This window comes from Plectrocnemia conspersa, unplaced genomic scaffold (assembly GCF_051122295.1).
Source record: "Plectrocnemia conspersa isolate PC_06_02 unplaced genomic scaffold, ASM5112229v1 ptg000011l, whole genome shotgun sequence".
In the NCBI taxonomy this organism is placed as follows: Eukaryota; Metazoa; Arthropoda; class Insecta; order Trichoptera; family Polycentropodidae; genus Plectrocnemia; species Plectrocnemia conspersa.
In genome coordinates, this window is record NW_028277175.1 from 12,664,778 (window position 1) to 12,687,017 (window position 22,240).

General features: G+C 33.9%; 4 protein-coding genes and 1 long non-coding RNA gene across 6 annotated transcripts; 2 read left to right on the forward strand and 3 right to left on the reverse strand.

Moving 5' to 3' along the window:
• Positions 1–842: 842 nt before the first annotated feature.
• Positions 843–2,261, reverse strand: LOC148229545 (uncharacterized). Its single transcript, XR_015811308.1, has 4 exons — positions 2,116–2,261; positions 1,987–2,051; positions 1,842–1,917; positions 843–1,773 (listed from the first exon to the last, which is right to left on the reverse strand). It is a non-coding gene; the product is annotated as an uncharacterized LOC148229545 (long non-coding RNA).
• A 2,492-nt stretch (positions 2,262–4,753) lies between these two features.
• P32 (complement C1q binding protein P32) lies at positions 4,754–6,437 on the reverse strand. Its single transcript, XM_088196975.1, has 5 exons — positions 6,101–6,437; positions 5,884–6,034; positions 5,293–5,498; positions 5,136–5,224; positions 4,754–5,067 (listed from the first exon to the last, which is right to left on the reverse strand). Exons 1-5 carry the CDS (start codon positions 6,264–6,266, stop codon positions 4,915–4,917), a joined length of 765 nt encoding a protein of 254 aa, XP_088053101.1. The 5' UTR covers positions 6,267–6,437; the 3' UTR covers positions 4,754–4,914.
• A 3,107-nt stretch (positions 6,438–9,544) lies between these two features.
• On the forward strand, positions 9,545–11,659 carry LOC148229547 (uncharacterized). The gene is made up of 4 exons (XM_088196628.1): positions 9,545–9,684; positions 9,755–9,822; positions 9,896–9,971; positions 10,042–11,659. Exons 1-4 carry the CDS (start codon positions 9,657–9,659, stop codon positions 11,625–11,627), a joined length of 1,758 nt encoding a protein of 585 aa, XP_088052754.1. The 5' UTR covers positions 9,545–9,656; the 3' UTR covers positions 11,628–11,659.
• Positions 11,660–14,536: 2,877 nt separating this feature from the next.
• Pym (partner of Y14 and mago) lies at positions 14,537–16,026 on the forward strand. Its single transcript, XM_088196630.1, has 3 exons — positions 14,537–14,586; positions 14,886–15,179; positions 15,250–16,026. The coding sequence occupies exons 1-3, from the start codon at positions 14,556–14,558 to the stop codon at positions 15,495–15,497; spliced, it is 573 nt and encodes a 190-aa protein (XP_088052756.1). The 5' UTR covers positions 14,537–14,555; the 3' UTR covers positions 15,498–16,026.
• On the reverse strand, positions 15,950–21,782 carry LOC148229549 (ATP-dependent RNA helicase DDX42). Of its 2 annotated transcripts, none has more exons than XR_015811274.1 (11): positions 21,356–21,782; positions 20,672–20,914; positions 20,249–20,492; positions 20,031–20,187; positions 19,544–19,915; positions 19,297–19,471; positions 18,074–19,221; positions 17,791–17,993; positions 17,539–17,732; positions 17,215–17,466; positions 15,950–16,288 (listed from the first exon to the last, which is right to left on the reverse strand). XR_015811274.1 is itself a non-coding variant. In XM_088196629.1 (11 exons), the coding sequence occupies exons 1-11, from the start codon at positions 21,640–21,642 to the stop codon at positions 16,112–16,114; spliced, it is 2,349 nt and encodes a 782-aa protein (XP_088052755.1). In that variant the 5' UTR covers positions 21,643–21,782; the 3' UTR covers positions 15,950–16,111. The 2 variants fall into 2 exon arrangements, 1 of the variants encoding a protein (XP_088052755.1); XM_088196629.1 differs by having other exon boundaries at positions 17,791–17,941; positions 19,125–19,221.
• Between the last annotated feature and the right edge of the window lie 458 nt (positions 21,783–22,240).

Consider the following 22,240-nt stretch of genomic DNA (forward strand, 5'->3'; position numbering starts at 1 on the left):
AATACGTTTATAAAATTAAAACTTCGTTTTTTATCTTTATTGTCGTGTGTTATTTGGTGTATTTGCAGTTATATGCGGCCTTCGACTTTCGCACATATTGCAACGCAGAATTAAATTTCAAATATTTTTTTAGACAAAATTCAAACAGATATACTGGAAGCGCATTTTGACAATGTTAATTTTGAATATAAGATTAAGTACCTTTATTTTACATATTCTAATTAGGTCTTAATTTTGTATTCAATAATTTATTATTATTGCTAAAAGTAAAAATGAGTGCGAAGCATAAATTACATTTAAAATAATAAAAATTTTGTCGAGCTTTTACACGCAGGAGGAGGACAAGCAATTTTTCTAAAGGGTACGAGATCTAAAGTTGATATAAAAGAGATTGTCACTATTTGCGCCACCAATGGAATATTTTGAAAGTATGACGCTGGATTGCAAATACTTGTATTATCGTATATTTTTCTCAATTAAAATGTGGAGATGTTTTGCTAATTATCTGCATTTTTCTTCAACGAATTTAAAAACTATTTGGTCGCTTAAGTTATTCTATTTTTTTGAGAAAGCGCAGAAGAGTATTTAGCCGCGCAGCAGAGTATTTATTAATGAAAACATTCAGGTTCAATTGGTAGCGCACATTTTTATTTGTAAAATTTTCTTATAAATAAAATAGTATTATAGTGGCTGACAATCCATTAAACGTTTACGATAGGAGGGAATCGCCATATTTTTGTTTTTTATTTATCTTTTGCTAAAAATCCTCGATTTTGATTTTAAATGTTTACATTGTAAAACATAGACTTTTAGGATTAGACTAATAGAAATAAAACACAGTCTTGTAATAATTAGTATTTCATTTATTCTTATTAAATTTAGGTTTCTTTATAAAAATAAAAGTAATTAAACAAAATGTAACTATTCTTGCGTTTGCTGATGATTAAAAGTTGTCGAGGTATGTAGAAACTGTTTTTTTAAATACTTTTCATCTTTACATATAATTTTATCGTATTTTGTCCTTACATTTAGTATTGAAATATATTTAAATTTATTATCACATTCAATGTTGTAAGAATCAATGTGATCAACGTGTGCACATTTTTTGCTTAATCACTTTTCCACATCTGTCACAATAATGGTGAACATCTCTTATATGTGCTAATAGATGGTTTTCCCACTTGTACACCTTTCCACACTTATCACATTGAAAATTAGATTCGACAATTTTAGTCTCATCACAATTTCCACATTGTACATTATCAATTACATGGTGAACATCTTTCTTATGTTTTTCGAGGTAACTTTTACGCTTGTATACCTTTCCACACTTGTCACAGTCAAGATCAAAGAAAGTTCTTTTACCCTTTATTTTATCACAAATTTCACATTTAAAGTTAAACATTGGTTTATGACGCTTTACGTGACTATTATACTTTTTTTGGGTTTGTAGCGTTTTTCCACATTGTTGACATGTCAACTCTTTTTGACGGAGGTGGACACGAATATGGTTTGAACGGCTCCATGAATCATCAAATATTTTATCACAAAAAACACACGGAAAGTGCGCAGAATCAAGAGAATGAACATCTTTAATATGCATTAAGAGGGTAATTTTATTTGTAAATACACATGAGCACTTGCCACAATCATAGAACTTTGAATTACTATTAGACTGAACTGGATTTGAAAATATTGGACTAATATTCAACCGTTCGAAAGATGACGTATCAGCATTGTTAAAATTAAGTATGTCTTTAACATCGTGGGATTCTGAAAAATAACATAAACTTTTAAATAAAAGATTGTTAAATACGATTATACACACGAATATATTTTACCTATTTCTAGCAAGTCGTCGTATTCATCAATATTGTTTTGGTCGCACTCTTCATATTTTATTTCGACTGTTTCATGCTTGATAATATGTATTCTGTTAGTTACTATGTAATTGAACGTTACGTTTTTTTAATATTGTTTTTTTACCTTTATTATATGACATTCTAAATTATTCTTCAAGTCAAAAGTCTCGTCTTGATATTCGTCTGGTGCTACAGAAGTGGAATTTATATTTATGAGTATAGTCAAAATAATACATTAATTTGAACATCATACCTGTTTTAATAAAGTTTATAAAATCCATTGTGGCAATTAAATACTAAAAAACCAAATGTAGTGACGTACTAAATGTCAAACAGCTGTGTTTTTGGCCTAAGCGTGACATTTTTCGTATAGCTTTTAAAAACCGCTATACGAACGATTCATAAATATGTTTTTTTAAGAAGCTTTTTCTGTAAACAAATATAATAACGAACGTGTTATATTTGGGTGTTTTGCTTATAAATTTGTTATGCATATTATTCTTTTTTTGGAAATCCTGAATATATTATTTTAGCACATACAAATTTGTAGTCGATTCTGTTTTAAAATTACTTTTTCATGTAAAATATTGCAAAAAAAATAAGGAACGTCATTTGATGTTCAAACTCAATGGTGTAATAGGATATTTTTCAGGCCTTATTACAATGTCAGTTCACAGATTAAAAAAAATAGTTTAATTCCTTTATATAAGTTGTTAAATTTAAAAAAATATATACAATGCCTAGACAAAGTATGAACTAACTATGAATTTTAGTTAGGGCTTGCAATGTTATATTTCGTGTATACTTTCCCTAGGTAGTGTATGCTTTAACTATTGAGTGTGTAAGCTCTCCGATGTGAGTTAGTTACATCGTCAACGAGCAATATTTGATTGACGGGCGTGTTTGACAACCATCTTAACCGCAAGCGACTAGCCGTAGAGCTAATCAAAAATAGCGTTGGTCAGAACAGAGAACACCCCATGAATAACTCTCTACAACGAATCTATTTAAAAGGAGGATTATATTAATTTGCAACAAGATTTACCTTACATAAATGGTTTAAAATAGCTATTATATATAAATTGCATGTTTTTATCAGCTACTTATCATACACAATGTTTGTTATAAATTTTATATAATTTATAATTTCACGAACACGCTTTAATGTTACAAAAACCGTTGTAGTTATTTAGAGAAGTTCGCGAGTTGCGCTGGAAGATCAAATTATCAGTTGTTCGACTCGCGTCTTAAAAGGATTCGTCATGGTTTGTCTACTGCTGTGCTGGATGGTTCTTGTGGATGTCAAAGGGTTCTACAACAAGGCGGAACTTTCAGGCACGTGTCATGGATGTTGGCGTAGTTTGGACTTCGATGAAAACGCTTGCTCCTGTCTCAATAGCGAGAATGATTTTGATTTTGTATTCCATTGTATTCAACTTTCAGCTGGCATGCCAGGCTGGAAGTTGAATACAATGGTTGAATAGATTGGCGGGTCACTGGCACGCGACGACTGGCATTCCAGTCCACTGGCACTTTACCGTTTACACAGTGCCAGCAACTGAAAGAATTATTGTTGCCAAAAAGCGCTACTCACCTTGCGCCAGAAACGGTAGTGCGTAACAATACTCGCGTAGTGTGGTGGAAGGGATAGCTGGCGTGCCGGCAAAACAAAAACATTTCTTCTGCTGGCATGCCAGTGGCACACTGACATCTCCAGTGACTGGCGTTAAGCGTTTACACGGCATCCAGAGACTAGCAAACTCGACTGGAATCGTGTAAATATGTTGTGCAATATCGTCCTGCTTCCCATGCAGATGTCACATTTACTTTCCGAAGTTTTCTCACACTATCGTTTCTCTTGCAGGATGCAATACTATTCATTCCGGATATTATTACGAAAAAGTCCGTGACGTATTAAAAATAAGATGTCATTTGTTTTTTTGGTTGAGATTGTCGGTTTGAGACTATTTCAATTAAATCTAGGCGTTAATTTTTTCGTTTTGTCTCGCGAGCTTCCCTAATTCTTGATTAGTACACCTGCACGTCGGTGAAGGGGTAATTCGATATGAGACTGGTTTACGGGAATTTTACTGTTTGAGCATCTTACTGTGAGGTCTTTTTATCGTGAGGGCAATATTTCGAAAGAAAATTCATTCACCCCCCCCCTTCCACTTGCTTTTCCACCTGTCATATACAAGTATAAGGGTCAAATTCTTGCACATGAACAATAGTATTACATTTTTATTTACATATTTCAAACTTGTGCTTATGGATAATTTAAAATAGTAAAATATATTATTATTAGCTATTAAGGTTAAAAATTGTGAAGACTATAAAAATTAACGTTACGTTTCTAGTTTCTTTAGAAAGTTAATGATGTCTACGTTTTTTTATATATTATATTAATTTAATATTTTGGCAGACAGATGGCAATTACACACATTGATCCACTGCAGTAGTATTTTATTGAAGATTATAATAGTTCGCATGTTATTTAATGATATGCTTTTAAACGATGCACGAGGCAGCACCGGACGTTGCTTATTCGTCAAAATCCATCAAGAGAATGTGTCGCCATCATGTCAGTGATACTAGAGTGCCAAGATTTTGCCCTAAAAAACTTTAACATATGAACCGGCCCCCACAATATGTATTTTATTTTAAATTAAATTGCTTATAATTATTATATTCGGTTATACATTATTTAGTGATTTATTTAATTTCATTTTTATTTGTTATAATATATCTTTACAAATTATTTTTCTTTACGATATCTTTTGTGTACTATAACTAGTGATTTGACAGCGCATACATTGAATTATATATATATATATAAATAATCTTTCCCATCCTACCGACTCTTAGTACAAAGCATCAAAATAAAATACTAGTCTGGTTTGAATGTTTATTTTTAAATAAAAATTATAGCTTATCATCTAATTAAATGCGCAGATTATTGACATTCTATTCAGAACTTGATGTTTGGTGTAGTATTGCTAATACAACTAAATTTAAAATTAATAACAATATCGCTCATAACAATTATTCTAATTCAAGGTTTACCCGCAGTAAACTTTGATAAGCTTTCTAAAAGGCATATGTACGCCGAATGCTCATACAATGTGCTGAAATCTGAGAGTTTTTCTACAAATTCATTGTTAACTCCTTTCTCTTCCAAATAGTTCATCAATAAATCATAAAGATACTGAAATGAAATATATATCCAATAAGTACCAAATATGTTTGATCTGTTTCAATATTTATTTTACATACCCCATCTAATACGTCTCCTGCGATGGCATAAACTTTATCGTTCCATTCTCCTTTGTACATTGTAACTTCATCAATGCCGAAGACGTCATCTATAATTTTGAGAAATATATTAGAACTGTTATTACGCTATGTTCTACTGATAATTATTTTTACTTACTATATGCGTCTCCTTCTTGGACCGGCTGCTGATCTTGAATAAAACTGCAAGTGAAGCTTAAAGTCATATCTCCTCTAACAATATCAATTTCGAATTGTGGTTTTGATCGCATTTCAGCGAATTCTTCTTTCTCTTGTTGAGCTTCCATGTCATCTTCGTTGTTCTCGGAGTCTACTGTGTGATTTACGTTGAAGTTGATCGAGATACTACAAAAAATGTAATTTATTACGTTCTAGGGAATATTTAATTATGAATATAACTTAACACACAACAGTACATGCGTTTTCGCACACAATTGTTTATGTATGTGTGCATTAGCGCGGCGGTGGTTTTTCATAAAAAAGATGAGTACCAAGCAATGTTTCACAATAGCTATTAAAAAACACCAGCACTGCAAATTTATCCCGTCTACCATAGTAATTGTACACAATAACACGTACAGATCTGCCATTAGTCAACTGGATAGTTGACATCTGGCATTTCTTTCTAATGAGTTAGGCAACCACAAGATAAATTAAATTCCGATCAGCTAATGTGAAGCCTCGTAACTTAAATATTGCGTAATTTTAACAAACTTAAAATAATAATTACCTTTCTTCTGCTAATTTTTTTGTTAACGTGACTTCAGCACCGTCCAAGTTAACTTTGAAGCCCTCTAATTCCGTCGGTATATTTTTAGCTTTTTGGGCTTTCCTCTCTGCGACTATTTCTTCCGTGAGAAATTCGACTAACTCGCGTTCGCCTGAAAGATGAATTACAAGTTGAAAGGTATCGCAATATAAATGCGTCGATATAACCTAAAAGTAACCTTTAGTGTGGACCGAGCGAACTGGCGGAGAAGCGATGGCGGGCGGCGGCACGAGACGCATGGCTGACATCACAGGCATTCGTCTGCCCGCCGAGATAATGCTCGTGCTGGCTGAAGCCGCCACTGCATTTCCGACGCGGGATATCGCACGCAAAACGAAACTCATGTTGCGAGACCGGACAGACTACTGAAAGTAACCTCGTGCACGAACCTACTAGCCGGCTATTTGCTCTTAACGCTGACGTTTACGACCATGCACGTACAATTTATGTAATACATCAAAAGTGGCGTTCCATCCGATTACTGGTACTCACCTAAATTCAGTTATTACTATTACAAAAAATATATTTTTATCAGAACAGAAAGTTTTGTAAACTCTAAAAAAATATAAATTCAAGTTTTAGTAATTTAATCACGAACGTCATTTATAGGGAAGGCATTTAAGACACTTGCCTCCCTCCTCTTCAATTTTACGGAATCTTTGCAATCTGTTTATAGCGACACGCTAGTTTCTACAAGTGAAGCCCCATCAATCTATACACGTGGAACGTGTGTCAATAACAGATTTGTCGATTTTTTTTATCAGGATGATCCTGTTTTGCTAATATTAAGTGAGTATCATCAAATATTTAAATACCGTTTCAATGGAAAATATTTCAAACAATGTCTATGGATCAAATATTCTATTAACTATGATGCTGTATTTTGTTTTAGTTGTCGCCATTTTTGTTTAATATTGTCCGTTATGGTGAAACGCATGGGAATATTGCGTTTGTCAATAAAAAATTCAAAGATGTTAAAGAATTGTGGAAACGACACGATTCCAGAAGCAACAATATATAATATTATTAGTTGTTTATATCCTAAGTACTATTCAATTGTTTTTTCACATTGGTATCGTATATTGGAAATTGAGATTTTGTTGAATCAGTGCCCTTCTAAAAATTGGCTGCATTCGTGCCCCGCAGGACCGGTCTTAGTTGCACCGAATCAAACCAATAATTATTCGATGCGTACCAGAATTTCGTATGCATATACAATTTAATTTCTGAACTTGATGCAATAAATTTTAATGTTTTTAAGTGTGTATCACTGTTGAATCCAAGTTCATCAAACTTTTTGTGCTCTGATAAAATCAATGACCTTGTAGCGGGGCAAGAGGGGCGAGAGAGGGGGAGGCGAGCGACTGAGCGTGAGCGTCAATCAGCGGTCAACCGCTACGTCGACAAGACGTACGCACCCCCAAACTGGTGACCCCGACGCGACGCGAGAATGGAGTTCGAAGCGAGCGGCGGTTTTCCGCCATTTAACATAGACAATTGTGAATTATGGTTCGCGCAGATGGAAGCTGTTTTCCGGTCTAGGAAAGCGCTTACCGAGAGTGAAAAATTCGACGTGCTAGTTGGTGCAAAGGCACTCGCTGCGGTCGCGGATTTGATACTCGCACCGGATTCCGAGTTGCCGTACACGACGATAAAGAAGCGGCTCCTCGACGCGTTCGCACCTTCGTTCGTAGAGCGGCTACGAAAGATGCAAGAGACGCCGATGGAGGGCAGGAAGCCGTCGGAGCTGCTCCGCCAGATGCGAACTTACGCCGGAAGCGCGATTCCGTCGGAGCTGGTCAGTGACACGTGGGTTCGGAAACTGCCCGAACGCGCACGCGCCAGCGTACTCAACATCCTGGTGACGCACATGACAGTCAAAGACGACGCCAGGCTGGAGATGGCAGCAAAGTTGGCCGATGCACTGCTCGCAGAGGGGATGGAGGATTCTCGCGAAAAATACGTCGATGCGGCAAGCAGTGGCGGACGGCGCGTACCGCAAAACAAGATGGCGGCTGAGCGACGCGCATGCGCAGACGCCGACGGAAACGGGTGCCGCCCGCATTCGAACCACGGCATACCACCCAGCGGCAAATGGCATGGTGGAACGTTTTCACCGGCAACTGAAAGCAGCCATAACCTGCCACAACGGAGAAGAATGGACGGACATCCTGCCACTTGTCTTACTTGGGATCAGGGCGGCATGGAAAGACGACCTAGGAGCATCAACCGCTGAGTTAGTATACGGACAATCACTCTCGTTGCCAGGCGAGTTCGTATCAGCGGGCACTCGAGATACGCCCAACGAACCGCAAGATTTTGTCGACAACTTACGTGTTAAGATGGCAGCTCTACGCCCTAAGAATCCTCGTCAGCATGGAAGCACACCAACGTTTGTGTTTAAGAACCTGGCATCAGCTAAGAGCGTGTTTGTCCGACGCGATGCAGCTGCAGCTCCGTTAAGCCCAACTTACGACGGACCTTACGAAGTGCTTTCCCGTACGGAAAGGGTCTTGATGCTAAAGATCAGGGATAAAAGTGTTGCAGTGTCAATAGATCGCGTCAAGCCCGCATTCATCCAACCTGAAGACACACAGGAAGGCTACGTAGGACACTACTTTTCCCCATCGAACGAGACTTCACTGACACCGCTGCAGCCGGAGATCAGCCCTTTACCCCCAGAAACCGAGGATGAGCAAGCAACGCCACGCAGCTCGTCCCCCACGACATCAAGACCGACCAGGACTTTACGAATACCCGGCCACCTGCAGGATTTCGTCTTGGGTTCGCCTTAATCGTAAACTGCTCACGGCTAGTTCACTGGAGGGGAGTACTGTAGCGGGGCGAGAGAGGGGGAAGCGAGCGACTGAGCGTGAGCGTCAATCAGCGGTCAACCGCTACGTCGACAAGACGTACGCACCCCCAAAACCTTATAAATGTATATCCTACGATTAGTATCGATTCGATAAACACGTCCACACAATTGTTTACGGTGAAATCTTTCATCCATTGTTTGTGTTTAGATTACGTCGATGGTTCACGCTGTGATGGCGAAAGCTAGGAATGGGGAAAATTGTAGACGAGTTCTCCGAAAAATAAATTAATAAAATGAATGTTCTCTTATATTTTTTTGGAATATAGCCTCATACGTTTCCATTATTATCATTTTCAAGGTACGAGGAGCAAATTCATACCAATTATCGATAAGCCTGACGTATATAGGTTTTCTTTTTCAATAATTGGTCGGATTATCTTTAATAACGTGTAAAATGATTCTTGGTCCGTTCGAAGATTTTTTTTATAACCATTGGGCTCAGTTTCTTGTATAATTGTTTGCAAATGCTCATGAGTGAAGCGGTACCTCAATTCGTTCCAACGTCTGATTCTTTTCAATTTTTTTCTGAGTAGAAACTGCAAGTCTCCGGGATCCTTTAAGTCAATGTTGTGCCCTCGACACATAACTTTTTTGCATTAGTTGCACGATGTTTTCTTATCTTGATTTGAACTTGAAATAATAGGTAGTGATAGAAAAAAAATCTATTTTTTGTAGAACGAACTCCTCTATAATATTTTTATACTAATGTATAATTAGAGCTTAATTTTTGAGCATGGGCGAACGGATATTATACTTAGGCCGAAAGTGTCTTTTGACGTTTAGGATGTTTGTCGTTTGACATTACTACTTTTCGTTAGTCAGTCGATAAATGATTAATAGTTTTTAATTAAATTCTATAATGGCATTTATAAACTTTATTAAAATAGGTATGATGTCGATAATGAAATGTTTTATTTCAAGTAATACATATATTAATATAAATCGCGAATTATTCAGAACCAAACGTTGAACACCAAGACGAGACTTTTAATCGTGTAAACGATATAAAATACCATACAATAAAGGTAAATAAAAATACATTTTAATAAATCATACCCTTTAATTACATACAAACTATTGAAGTACATTTTTTTCAAGCATGAACCCGTCGAAATAAAATATGAAAAAGACGACCAAAATAATATTGTCGAATGCGATGATATGCTAGAAATTGGTTGGTAAAATATTTGTGTATTTAATCAAATTTTACCAAGTTTTATTTATTTGTTTATGTATGTTTTCAGAATCTCACGATGTCAAAGATGTACTTAATACTAACAATGTTACTACGTCACTTTACATACAGTCGGATATCAGCCCAATATTCTCAAAACCAGTCGAGTCCAGTAGTAATTCAAATTTCTATGATTGTGGCAAGTGTTCATGTGTATTTACAAGTAAATTTACTCTCTTAAAACATATAAAAGATGTTCATTTTCTTGATTCTGGACACTTTTCATGTGTTTATTGTGATAACATTTTTAACGATTCGTGGAGCCATTCAGATCACATTCGTGCTCACCTCAACCAAAAAGACATTACATGCGGACTATGTGGAAAAATGTTAAACAATAAAAAAGCATATATTGCACATGTGAAGCGCCATAGTCTTCCCTCTAACTTTGAATGTGACTATTGTGGAAAAAGATTTAAATATAAAAGAGACACTTCTGCACATATGTATATTCATAGAGATTTTTATGAATTTAAATGTGTCAAATGTGGAAAAGCGTTTAAAACTAGAACATCACTTTGTAAACATAAAAGAAGAACTAATAACCACGATTCAAATAATGTGCAACTTTTAAAATGTGTACAGTGTGGAAAAATGCTAAAAAATAATGATTCATATTCTAAACATCTTAGGCGTCATACTCTTTCTTATAGCTTTGAATGTGACTATTGTAATAAACAATTTAAACTCAAATATGACGTTCGTGCACATATTACCAACACTCATAGAGATGAATTTGCTAAAAATATTGATTCTAATATTGAATGTGGAAAGTGTGGCAAGGTATTCAAACGAAAACGATATCTCTTAGTCCATACCAAGTATTGCCAAATCGATTCTGAAAATGTTCAGAGTGATAATTTAGATAAGGCTAAAAGTGCTGACTCTAATTCGAATCTTGAATGTGACAAGTGTGGAAAGGTATTCAAGAGGAAAAGTTACCTTTCTGTACATAAAAAATATAGTCACCTGGATTCTGATAAAAATTCGGATACGATTAAAAGTGCTCACTCCAATCTCGAATGTGATAAATGTGGAAAGGTATTCAAGCGTAAAAGTTACCTCACTGTACATAAGAAATATAGACACCTTGAATCTGAAACTATTAAATGTGAGACATGGGATAAAATTAAAATTGCTGGCTCTAATTTTATTCATGAATGTGATGAGTGTGGTAAGGTGTTCAAGCGTAAAACTTACCTCACAGTGCATAAAAAATATAGTCACCTTAATTCTGATATTGTTCAATGTGTCAATTGGGATAAGACTAAAATTTCTGATTCTAATTCTAATCTTGAATGTGATAAGTGTGGAAAGGTGTTTAAACGGAAAAGCTACCTCACAGTACATAAAAAATATATTCATCATGAATCCGATGATGTCAAAATTTCTTACTCTGATAGCTTTGTGTGTGACATTTGTGGTAAATTGTACAAATGTAAGCCATATCTTTTAAGTCACATCAAAAGGGCACACTCCAACTTTGAATGTGACAAATGCGGAAAAGGGTTTAAACAGAATATTTTTCTTTCTGCACATAAAAAAATTTGTCGAGTTGATTATGATAAAGTTGAATATGACAATAAGGTAAAGTAAAAAAAATACAGTTAGAAAAATGTAATACAATATTATGGCAACATATAACATTAAATAATGTTTTTGTTTGGTAGCTGAATGAGTGTGGCTGGTCAGCCGAATGAGATGCTTTGGGAATATGTCTTTTAAATTATATTTTTGTGTAAAAAGTGAGTGTGTACCAAAAATCAAAGAATGTAACTAGAAGCATCGAGTGAGTTGTAGTGTTGTTTCAAGTTGTAGATGTTCTTTTAGAGTATTGGAAGTTGTAAAGTTTGCGACAGAAGTATCAAGAAGTTTGTGGTGTATAATCCGTGACTAAAGTTTCACAATGGCTCTTTTGAAAAGTTTTATATACACTTGACCAATTAATGCGGATTAATTTGACCAATTAGTTTGAAAAGAAAATTCACCCTCTTGGCACGATTCTGGTGCAGAAAATAAAAATGTGTGTATTTTTATGTTAGTTATACAACACAATCGTTGTTTTTTGTTTTCCGCAATGGTGATTAAATGGTAATCGATAATTCCTCAATTACTATAAGTTCAATGACTAGATCTGCTTTTGATGTTTCGCGAAAAACTGGCGTTAAAATAGGCAGTGCTATTGGTTATATTTGTATTTTGAAAGCTCAAGAGTGGTGTATTGCTTACAGTAGCCAGGAAAATATCAGGCCCCGGTGCTTATTGTTAATGTGCCCACCCCCCCAAACATTTAATTTAAATCTAAAGTATAATATTTAAAGTCACACAGTTGACATAATTATACATTTTCTTGTATAAACGAAAATTAAAATCATTTTATATTATTTTTACTGTGACCCATGTAGATTTATAGAATATCATAAACTAATAGATAAAGGAATAGAGATCCGGTACTTCCGGATCCGGAAACTCAGACTAAATAAATATTTACTTTATTCAAGTAAAAACTAAAAATATATCGATTTATGCCCGTATTTGCAATTTTTAACTTGATAAAATTTGATTCGGGCCCCGGTTACTTACATAGGCTGGTTTCCCCTCTTGTCGAGCCTGATGGTAGCGCTCGTCACTCGCATCATTTATCTCAATCCTTTATTACATTTCAAAAGTCTCCATCAATGAAGAATTTACAGCATTGTATTGCATTTAAAACCACTTGTTACTTATCTCAGTCAGTAAAATCATTGACTTTTAGAATTCAAGGGTGTTTGATTATATTGCCTCATGTGCCTTAAAAAGCGTGCATATAAGACCGCCCAAAAGTTTAAAAATAAAAAAGTTCGTTGCATTTTATTGTATTTTAGAATAGTAATAAATAGAAACATGTAAATATTAATAATATTATAGTTAAATTATTTTTAAAGTTCGCAAATAGCCAATTTGGAAAATAGTGAGTGTCTTATATTTTATTCTCAAATTCGATTTTTATTTACTTATATGTATGTATTCGATCAATTCTAATCATTAGCTTGTAAACAAAATAAAAATAAAAATATACCAAATGCTTATGTTGGCAATAATAATTTTATTTGTTTTATTTATCTCTACTTTTGTAAAGAAGAAACACTAAATTGTCATAAGTTTCAGTAAGAAGTTAAACATCATCTGTGTTTAATCTTTATAAGTTTAATAATCCTAATTCATAATTAACTTTAGAACCTTTCCATAACAACAAAATTCAAAACATGAGTTTTAAAAAATAATCTAGTTTTTTTTACTATTTTCTATATTGAGTGATACTTAATAGATATTTAATAAAAATATGTTTTCGATCAAATATAAAAAAATACTAGTAGCATTCAATAAAAAGTTGTAAAATAAATAAAATATACATAAATTAAAATTTTAGAAATAAGTATTTTAAGGAAATACTAAAATAAAATTAGTTTACCATATATAATTGCATTTTTTGTAAGAACACAAATCCTAATTCCACGTCGATAGTAAATTATGGCTATATATGATTTCTGCATATTTGATTTTGCCACGTGGAAACAATATTTGCATACGTCATAGAGTTTTCGTTACACGCTTTTGCTTATATCAGAAAATATTTTTTAATAACCTTATAAATATTCATATTTGTTCTAACCAGAATGGTAAAATTTATGCTCTGCGACCGTCGCGCTAATAAAAAAAATTACGCCTTTCCAACCTTCCCAGAGAGAGCTAAAAAAGATGGTCATCGTTTTGCTTAAAAACCATCTCGAGGTTTTTCTATGAAGAGAATAAATTGCTGTAGGAACTAAAAAATTAAAGGTCATTTAGAAAATTTTGTTCAAATACCATCTCCAATTTTTATTCGAAAAATCGGGGAAATATTGATACCGTTTTAAATATAATCAAATGGTGCCTTTATTTGGAGTAAATGGCAACCCCATTTGGAATAATTGACGTTCCGGGCGACCGCCTCTCGGGCCGGCCATGAATGAACAAAATAAGAGCAAGTGGAATGTTAAAAAATAATTAAGTATATTATTAATTAACCTGTAATAGAGAAGAAATAGTTACCACACGATTTGGAGAGTTTAAACAAGACATTTTAACTCTACAAGCAAAAAATTAAAAAATGCATTTTAAACGATTGATAAAAATGAACTCTCTTAAATATAAATATATGTACTCTTATTAATGGAATGTGATGTATTTGTTTTTGTAACTAATTTGCACTTTTTTATTGTTTGAATGCACAGAACATTTTATAAAATTTAATTTAAAAATTGCCATATAGTTATTAAAAATTTTAAAGTTCAACAGTGAAAATAATTTTGTATTTTGAATAAGATTTTTATGGTTATTTAAATTAATAACTAAAATAAAAATATATATCTGATTGATTTATGTCGAAAATATTTAATTTTGATATAAATACGCTAAAGAAAGTAAGCTAGCTCGGCGATGCAATTTTAGCGCTTTAGCCATGCTGATTATTTTTCGCACGTTGCACTGGCAACAAAAACGGCCATGGCGGCTGCTCTCGATCGAGACTCCGCTAGTGAGTTCTGTATCTTTCGTAGTATATTTCGTTCTAAACGGCAAAATATATTCATATAATCAATAAAATATGACCAATGCATAAAATTGATCAATTTTTGATAGTTCAGCGCATGTCATATGTCAGCGGATCGATGTGTTTTTCAAAACATCACTGACAATGTCTGCCATTTGGCCAAAACAAAAATTAAAATAAATTAATACTAATATTTATTTCATTTATTATCATAACACACGTTCTTTGTTTTGACATGTCAAATTTGGTCTTTGTTTACATTGTGTTATTGATCATTTTTTTAGGCGGATCCATGATTCCTGCTTCTCAAAGACCCGATGGCACATGGAGAAAGCCTCGACGAGTTAAAGACGGATACGTACCGCAGGATGAAGTTCCTTTGTATGAAAGTAAAGGCAAGCAATTTGCAAATCGAAGAGATAATAAAATACCTGTCGGTCTGACGCCTGAGATAGTAGCAGAATCGAAAGCGAGACGCGAAGCTAAAGAAGCCAAGGAAGCGAAAGAAAAGGCGCGTTGTCCAATTCCAGGCCTAGTTTTGACTGAGAAAGAGTCAAAGAAGAAAAAGAAGAAAAACCGTTAGTTTTTATTGATACGGTTACATTATAAGAATTGATTTGTTACAAATCTCTTTTTCTTTGTTTTCAGTTGGAAATGATATCACCGAATCGTTTGCGAACGTTTCTATTAGTTCAGCGAAAAAGTCTCAGCAACAAGCTGTTCCCGATCCAGCCAAGCGGTTAAAGACTCTCAGGAGGAAAGTGAGAGAGATAGAGATATTAGAGGCGAAGTTAAATAATGGTGAAATTGAAAATCCTGAAAAGGATCAATTAGAGAAGGTTAAGAATAAGGATCAGGTGTTAAGTGAAATTACACGGCTAGAGGCACTCGTTTGACTCAATTTATCTGTAATATGTAAATTTTAATTTTTTCACTTTTAAGGTTTTCTCAGTGCCATCATTTTTATTATTTTTGATCAGTAAAATGTTTAGTTTTATGCTTTTTTATAAATTTTGTCTTGAATACGTCCAAAAAATTACATTTTTACATAATGTATTTTTAATTTCATGACATATTATGTAGAAAGAGAAGAGGATCTTGATAATAATTGTATGTATTTTTAATGATCAGAAAAAAATACTGTTCTTAAAAGTTTACTGTAATCATTGTGTTGTAAATATTTCCATATGTGCGTAGAAGATAAGGTAGCGAAACAAAGACATTATTGAGATGTACAGTTTTAAATAAATCGTCGCACTATCACAAATACGAAACAACACCGGAGAGGTGATATCTATTTAATGTATGTGATAATTTCTTAGCCTTTAAAGATAATGAAAAACATGTATAAATTTTATCGTTTATTTCATTAATAATTAAATGTATATTGTAAAGATTGAAATATATAACTGTACATTGAACTTCTATGTGACTTTAATATATTTGAGTTGCATATTTGATATATGTTTGGCAACAAACAAGAACACATTCCTCTAAAATTGATTTAAATTTATTCCCACCGACTTTTTTTTCCGGATTTCCTGACTTTGTCTGACTTGTCAGTATTATTAGTTGAAGTCGATTGTGGCGGAGGCGGCGGCAAAGGCACTGCAAAGCAGTCGTCTTCTTGCTTGTCCTTGGGTTCTGTCATGTTCATTTGCAATGAATCGTCCGAAGATGCTGTAAACTAATATAAAAGTAGCATTATACGCTATTATGTTTATTTATGTAATATTTTTTTTTATATTTTTGCATACATTTAATGAATAAATGAAGATTGCAAGGTAAGAACACGTTAACAAACATAGTTTCGAGATATTTGGACATTTGCAAATTACCATGTAATTTTATAATTTATGACAAAAATTAGATTGAAATGCTCTTGTACAAATCTTCTCATAAAAATATGCTTCCTTCTCGTAATTTGGTTCCACTTTATTCATCAAAATATTACAACTTTTTCATCGACATCTTGAGATACCTTACACTATTACAAATAAAGTAGTTGTTTCAAAATTCGATGAATTATATGCAAGACATTTCAAAACAAATTTGGATTCAAGTTAAAAAAATGGGCTTTCCATTGTCTGTTAGTTCAACTAAAGCCAATTATTTGGCATCACATCACATAACCGATGAGTAGCGTTTTCATCGGCTGCAGCATGACAATAAGCAGTTTTGCGAGAATTTCGCGCAACACAAAGTTGAAAGAAAACATAAAATAACTTTTAAATTAAAAGGTCTGGCCAAAACTTTTGATTTGTGTTGGTACATTTGTTTAAATTAGTTTATCAATAGTTTTTAACAAGCGAAAATTTTTCGATCTCTATAAGTGTACAAAAAGACACTGATTTTTATTTAAGGGAAAAAACAGTCGTAATATTTTTTCCATATTGTATAATAAACTTAAGTTTTTGCGGGTGGAAACTACAAGACCAGTCCTTAAACATTAGTGATCATAAAAGGAATTCTATTCATTTCATGTATAAAAAGTGAAGTGGTTGAAAATATATAGTATATGCCTTTAATCAACGTTGACCAATGAATACGAGTGTTGCAAAAGGTGCATAATACTGACTGCACATAACGGATTATAAACTAAATAATATTTACTTGGCAATACTGCATTTTGAAGGCAGCTTTCATTGCTGCCAATCTATCCGTAGCTGGTCCACCTTTTTTAGTTTCAGAGAACGATATTCCGCTGACGCTGGTGTCTTCTGTTAACGGTCGTAAACCTGGTCTTTCTTTGAAACCCAATCCGCACCCTCCAATGTTCAAATTCTTTCCTTTACCGGCCTTGAAGCGCGACTTTCTGAACCAGTTACTTTGCATCGCCATTTCCATGAGATCTTCCGGCACTTCCTATTGCATATAACAGTCCATTGAAATGTTTCTCTCAGACCAGTAAATACTCGATACATTTATTATACTAACTTGATCTACGCCTTCGAAGTTTCTAACAAGATGTCCAGCAAACTCCTTGTCCTTATCAGACAATAATAAAGTTATGGCTTGTCCTTGAATTCCAGCTCTTCCCGTTCTACCCACTCTGTGCGTATGAGTGTCAATGTCGCGAGCCACGTCGTAATTGATTACGGTGCGAATGTGAGGTATATCCAAACCCCTAGCTTTAAAAATCAGCATTATGATACTTATTCATTACAATTTATAATAATTCTATTGTACCTGCTACGTCAGTCGCAACTAAAATATTCGACTCTCGCTTTTTAAATGATGTGATAACTTTATTTCTTTCGAGTTGATCCATGTCACCGTGCAGTAATAGTACTTCGTATTCTTGTACTGCTAAATTACCAGCGACTTGTTCTGCATCGAGCTGAAATAAAGAATTTTCGAATGCTTCAATTCATGACGTTCTATGTCTCCACCTGGTAAATGCAAAGTTTAATCTATTATTATATAGTCTTTATATATTCAGAAGCATGGAAATTTCTCATTAATTAGTTACCTCTCAATCAGAAGATTTTTTCAACGGTACCCATTAAATTTCAAGAATTTAGGTTTAATAAATTTTTCAGTGAGAGGATCTTGTTTTTGCTTGCTTTTGTGCTTTAATTTTTAATGTCTTTATAAAATAATTAGAACCAGAAGGAATGTCATATGTTTGATGAAAACTTGTGTTATTTTACATATGAGTTTTTAAGTCATTTGTATTTTAGTGACACTAGGATAGATCTATTTGTCATTGGTAGAAAGCGTGAATATATCATTATAATTCAGAAACAAAAGTTGGTGTCTCTTTTCTTTATAATTGAGCTTGCGGCAAACATCGAACTGCAATAACAGGGTACAATGAAATATCCAAAACACCAGCTGCTTCACTCTGACCATGCATCGACTCACACAACAGCACCGTGAGGAATTTTTGCATCTAATTTCTGCCATTACCACCATATTGCCTAACTATAGCCTTAACAACTACTTACTGTTCCCAAAAGTGAAAAAACAACTACTGAAAATGAAAAAATCAATACAGTTAAGGAATGAATAATTATGTCCAACTTGATCGAGTCATTGGATCTCAAAGAAAAGAATCTCTTTTTATACGACTGGAGAATAAAGGATTTCTAAGTGTACAATATTTTTTAGGTAGGTTTCAATACAAACACTACTTAATTCTTATGGGTTACATGATGTAAATTTAAGTTTTCAATACAGTTTCATTGACAATCTTCTTAGAAGAACATATTTATCTAGATATTGTATATATTATATATACATGGAATATAACGGTTTTTTAAAAACGATAATAGCTGTGTCTGAAAAATTGATCTTGAAAATATTTCAGTTGAGTTTGTCATCCAACTCAAATACTTAATTCCTAGAGAAAAAATTAGAATTCAAAAATTTCTATAACATACTTCAATATAAAAAATATATAATATTTTTTCCTATCACACAAAGTTTCTTTTTGTTTTTGAATAAAGAACGTTAATCTAAAATATTTAAGGATTTTCGGCATGACATATGTATCTCGTAGGTTTGATTAAGTTGCATACCTTTTTAGTGACGAATATCAATATACTACCGGCTGACATGAATTCGACCAAGTTAGGCAATAACCAAGACCATTTCTGTGCTTGAGTTTTGAATATTCTATAAAAAATATAAAAAATTAATTAAAATGTTTTTCAGATGGCAAAATATGTTTTTATATTTATAATATAATACTCGACTGATTGTAGAACGTCTGCACTTGCTTCTCCAGCGTCTCCGTGTTGAACTCTAATAGGATCTCGTAAAGTATCTCTAGCTAATTTTTCTACTCGTCTAGCAAAAGTAGCCGAGAATAGCAAAGTTTGCCGATCGGCTCTAACGTGACCGCAAATGGATCGAACTTGACCCTCTGAAAACAAGTATGAATCATTATTATTCTAACAGTAGAAATAAATTAACTTGATTATAAAAAAATATGTACCAAATCCTAAATCGAACATTCTATCCGCTTCATCGATCACAAAATATGTAACACGTTGCAAATTCGTCGCTTTGATTTTTATCAAGTCAATCATTCGTCCGGGTGTGGCAACGACAATTTCGGCTCCGCCGCCCTCCAGCGCTTTAGATTGTTCCCATTTAGAACCACCGCCGTAACAGCAAATGCATTGTATGTTGTAGACTTTGCCGAAACGTTTCGCTTCGGCATAAATCTGCTGCGCTAATTCTCGTGTCGGCGCTAATATCAGTCCGATGGGGCCATCACCGTCTTTCAACTCTTTCTGATCCATGATGTGCACCAGCATGGGCCATAAATATGCTGCCGTTTTGCCGGAACCTGTTCTAGCAATGCCTGAAATATTTCTGGAATTATTACAATTGAAATGACACGAGCTATAGAGAGAATCTTCAGAACTTATTTTTGTGCCTTATATATAAATTATGTTTGATGTGTAAAATAGATATACCTATAAGATCCCGTCCTGATAATGCGACTGGTATGCCTCCAGCTTGTATAGGAGTAGGTTGTGAATACTCAGCTTTTCTTATGCACTTCATTAAAGCATCGTCAAATCCAAAATGCATAAAACTAGTGACGGGGTGTGGTGGTTGTGCACCTGTGATCTAAAAACATTGTCAATAAAATATTTATTTAAAAAAAAAAACCAATACAAACTTTAATTACTTTAATTCCTAGAGCTTTCTTCAAATCTTCGACTTTATCATATGTCAAATTAAGAATGTCTTCGTGTACATTGTAGAAGTTTTTCTCAAAAGGTTCGTAAACAATCTGTGAGTGATCAATTGGCGGAAGAGGGTCTATGTATTTTTTCTTGGGCGGTGGTATAGGATTTCCGTCTTCATCGTACTCAATTTCATTGTCCGATCCATCATTTTGAGCACTAGATAGCGGATTTTCTTCCATGTACCTATAAAATAAATTTAAATAGATACACATCTAAGCAGTATATGTATATTCATTACAGTCATTTTGGAGAATATAAAAAAATAACTCAAACATATAAATTTTAATTGAAGAAAACTGCTTTTAGATAGTAATCGCAAAAAGTTTGGTCAGAATGAAAATTTATGTTGTAAAAATAAATACTTGTAGTATGTTTCCTCATCGTCTTCTTCCTCAATATCGCCTCTAGTTCCTCTGCTGGCTCTTTTATTTCTGCTCTTTGAGTCGTCTTTTTTCACTTGGGTCTCTAAGCCGGCCATAAAAGCATCGAGCGTATCTTCTTCATCGGAACTCGCATCTTTAGATTGCTTTTGATGAGTGGGACTATCGGGAGCTGGAATATATGCTAGCGCAGGTGTTGGTGGCTCATCGTCTTCATCGAAGTACCTGATGGTTAAAAATTAAAGCATAACATTTCAAATATTTTGATTAACTTGGTGGAATATTATTATTCGTTCGTAATATGGTAAAAATGAAAAAAATAACAACCCAATTATTTTATACAATATTTTATATTACAATATTTATGTCGGAAGAATACTTATTATCGAAAAATAAATCGTTGTTTTAGTTGGTTTAGTTTAATTATGTGATACTCAAATCGGAGTTTTTCCAAAATTTTCATGTTGCTCAATATCTACACTAGCAGTGTTATCCCAGGCGTACATGCAGACAAGATTCTAGATATTCATATTCCAGCATATACATGTGTATATGATGTAGAAATTTCGCGGGAAATAGCCAAAGATGGTATGTGTAATATTAAATTTAATGACTGAGATTTAAAAGTAAATTAAAACAACTAATCGTATCAAACTATGTTCATACTCGTCTTCGGTTTTTGAGCGTTTTCTGCCGACTCCTCCCCAGTTGACAGTGAGTGCGGTTTGCGAAATGGCTGACATAGTGGAGTATCCCTGTCTGGAGACGCCACCAGAGCTCGAGCCGCCGCCGCCGCCGGTTGCTCCATGACTGGGAACCATGCTCCCGCCGCCTACGGTGGCTGGAGGAGGCACGGCGTGCATCGAATGGGTGTTCGTCGAGCGTTTCGGCATTTGAAAGCCACTGAAACCCATCCCCTTCGATCTGCTCGGGTTACCTCTGTTGTAACTCATTTTTTTAACAGTTAAATTCACTACAGCATATGGAATATTTTAGATAAATAGGAAAAATCGCGTAAGTATCCGGACACGCCGGCGACCATAGCGTGTCGGTATAGTAGATTGTTTTGCGTCAACTGTCACACGGGATTGTTGCCAGATCGAAAAATACTTACTATACAATAATATTTTTTAGCTTATATTTTCTAAGAGGCGTTTATAATATTTATACTCAGATTATATAAGATTGAGTTGTTAAAATTCAATTCACGTACTCAAAAAACAGTAATAGGTATGTATGATAGCAACTAACTTATATTTCTAAAATCGTATGTAAATAACGGTAATAAAAAATAAAATGAAAGGACAGTATATAAATTAAAAATAAAATTAGTCATTACTTTATATACATACTATATATAATATATAGCTCCAATAAACAATATATTTCAAGATACGATTAAGCACTTGGTTTTGATAACACATAGTAGGCAAGATATTTTTATATATATAGATATTTTTTTCTATTTCCTATGATTTTATAGTCTTTCTAAGCATGTGATTTGAAGTCACTTGGCATTTGACAGATGGGGTAATATCGAAATTTGCATTA

Bases quoted from the DNA above. Each gene is read 5' to 3' on its own strand.
- P32 (XM_088196975.1), bottom strand. From the start codon at position 6,266: ATGAGTTTCGTTTTGCGTGCGATATCCCGCGTCGGAAATGCAGTGGCG. The intron at 5,225-5,292 runs GTAAGTAAAAAT...TCAAAATTATAG, and splicing joins CCAAGAAGGAGACGCATATA to ATGACGTCTTCGGCATTGAT. The intron at 5,068-5,135 runs GTATGTAAAATA...ATTTCATTTCAG, and splicing joins CAGGAGACGTATTAGATGGG to TATCTTTATGATTTATTGAT.
- LOC148229547 (XM_088196628.1), top strand. From the start codon at position 9,657: ATGGCATTTATAAACTTTATTAAAATAG. The intron at 9,685-9,754 runs GTATGATGTCGA...CGAATTATTCAG, and splicing joins TATAAACTTTATTAAAATAG to AACCAAACGTTGAACACCAA. The intron at 9,823-9,895 runs GTAAATAAAAAT...ATTTTTTTCAAG, and splicing joins TAAAATACCATACAATAAAG to CATGAACCCGTCGAAATAAA.
- Pym (XM_088196630.1), top strand. From the start codon at position 14,556: ATGGCGGCTGCTCTCGATCGAGACTCCGCTA. The intron at 14,587-14,885 runs GTGAGTTCTGTA...TCATTTTTTTAG, and splicing joins TCTCGATCGAGACTCCGCTA to GCGGATCCATGATTCCTGCT. The intron at 15,180-15,249 runs GTTAGTTTTTAT...CTTTGTTTTCAG, and splicing joins GAAGAAAAAGAAGAAAAACC to TTGGAAATGATATCACCGAA.
- LOC148229549 (XM_088196629.1), bottom strand. From the start codon at position 21,642: ATGAGTTACAACAGAGGTAACCCGAGCAGATCGAAGGGGATGGGTTTC. The intron at 17,733-17,790 runs GTACAATAGAAT...TGATTTTTAAAG, and splicing joins AGTTGCGACTGACGTAGCAG to CTAGGGGTTTGGATATACCT. The intron at 17,467-17,538 runs GTTAGTATAATA...TATATGCAATAG, and splicing joins ACTTCGAAGGCGTAGATCAA to GAAGTGCCGGAAGATCTCAT.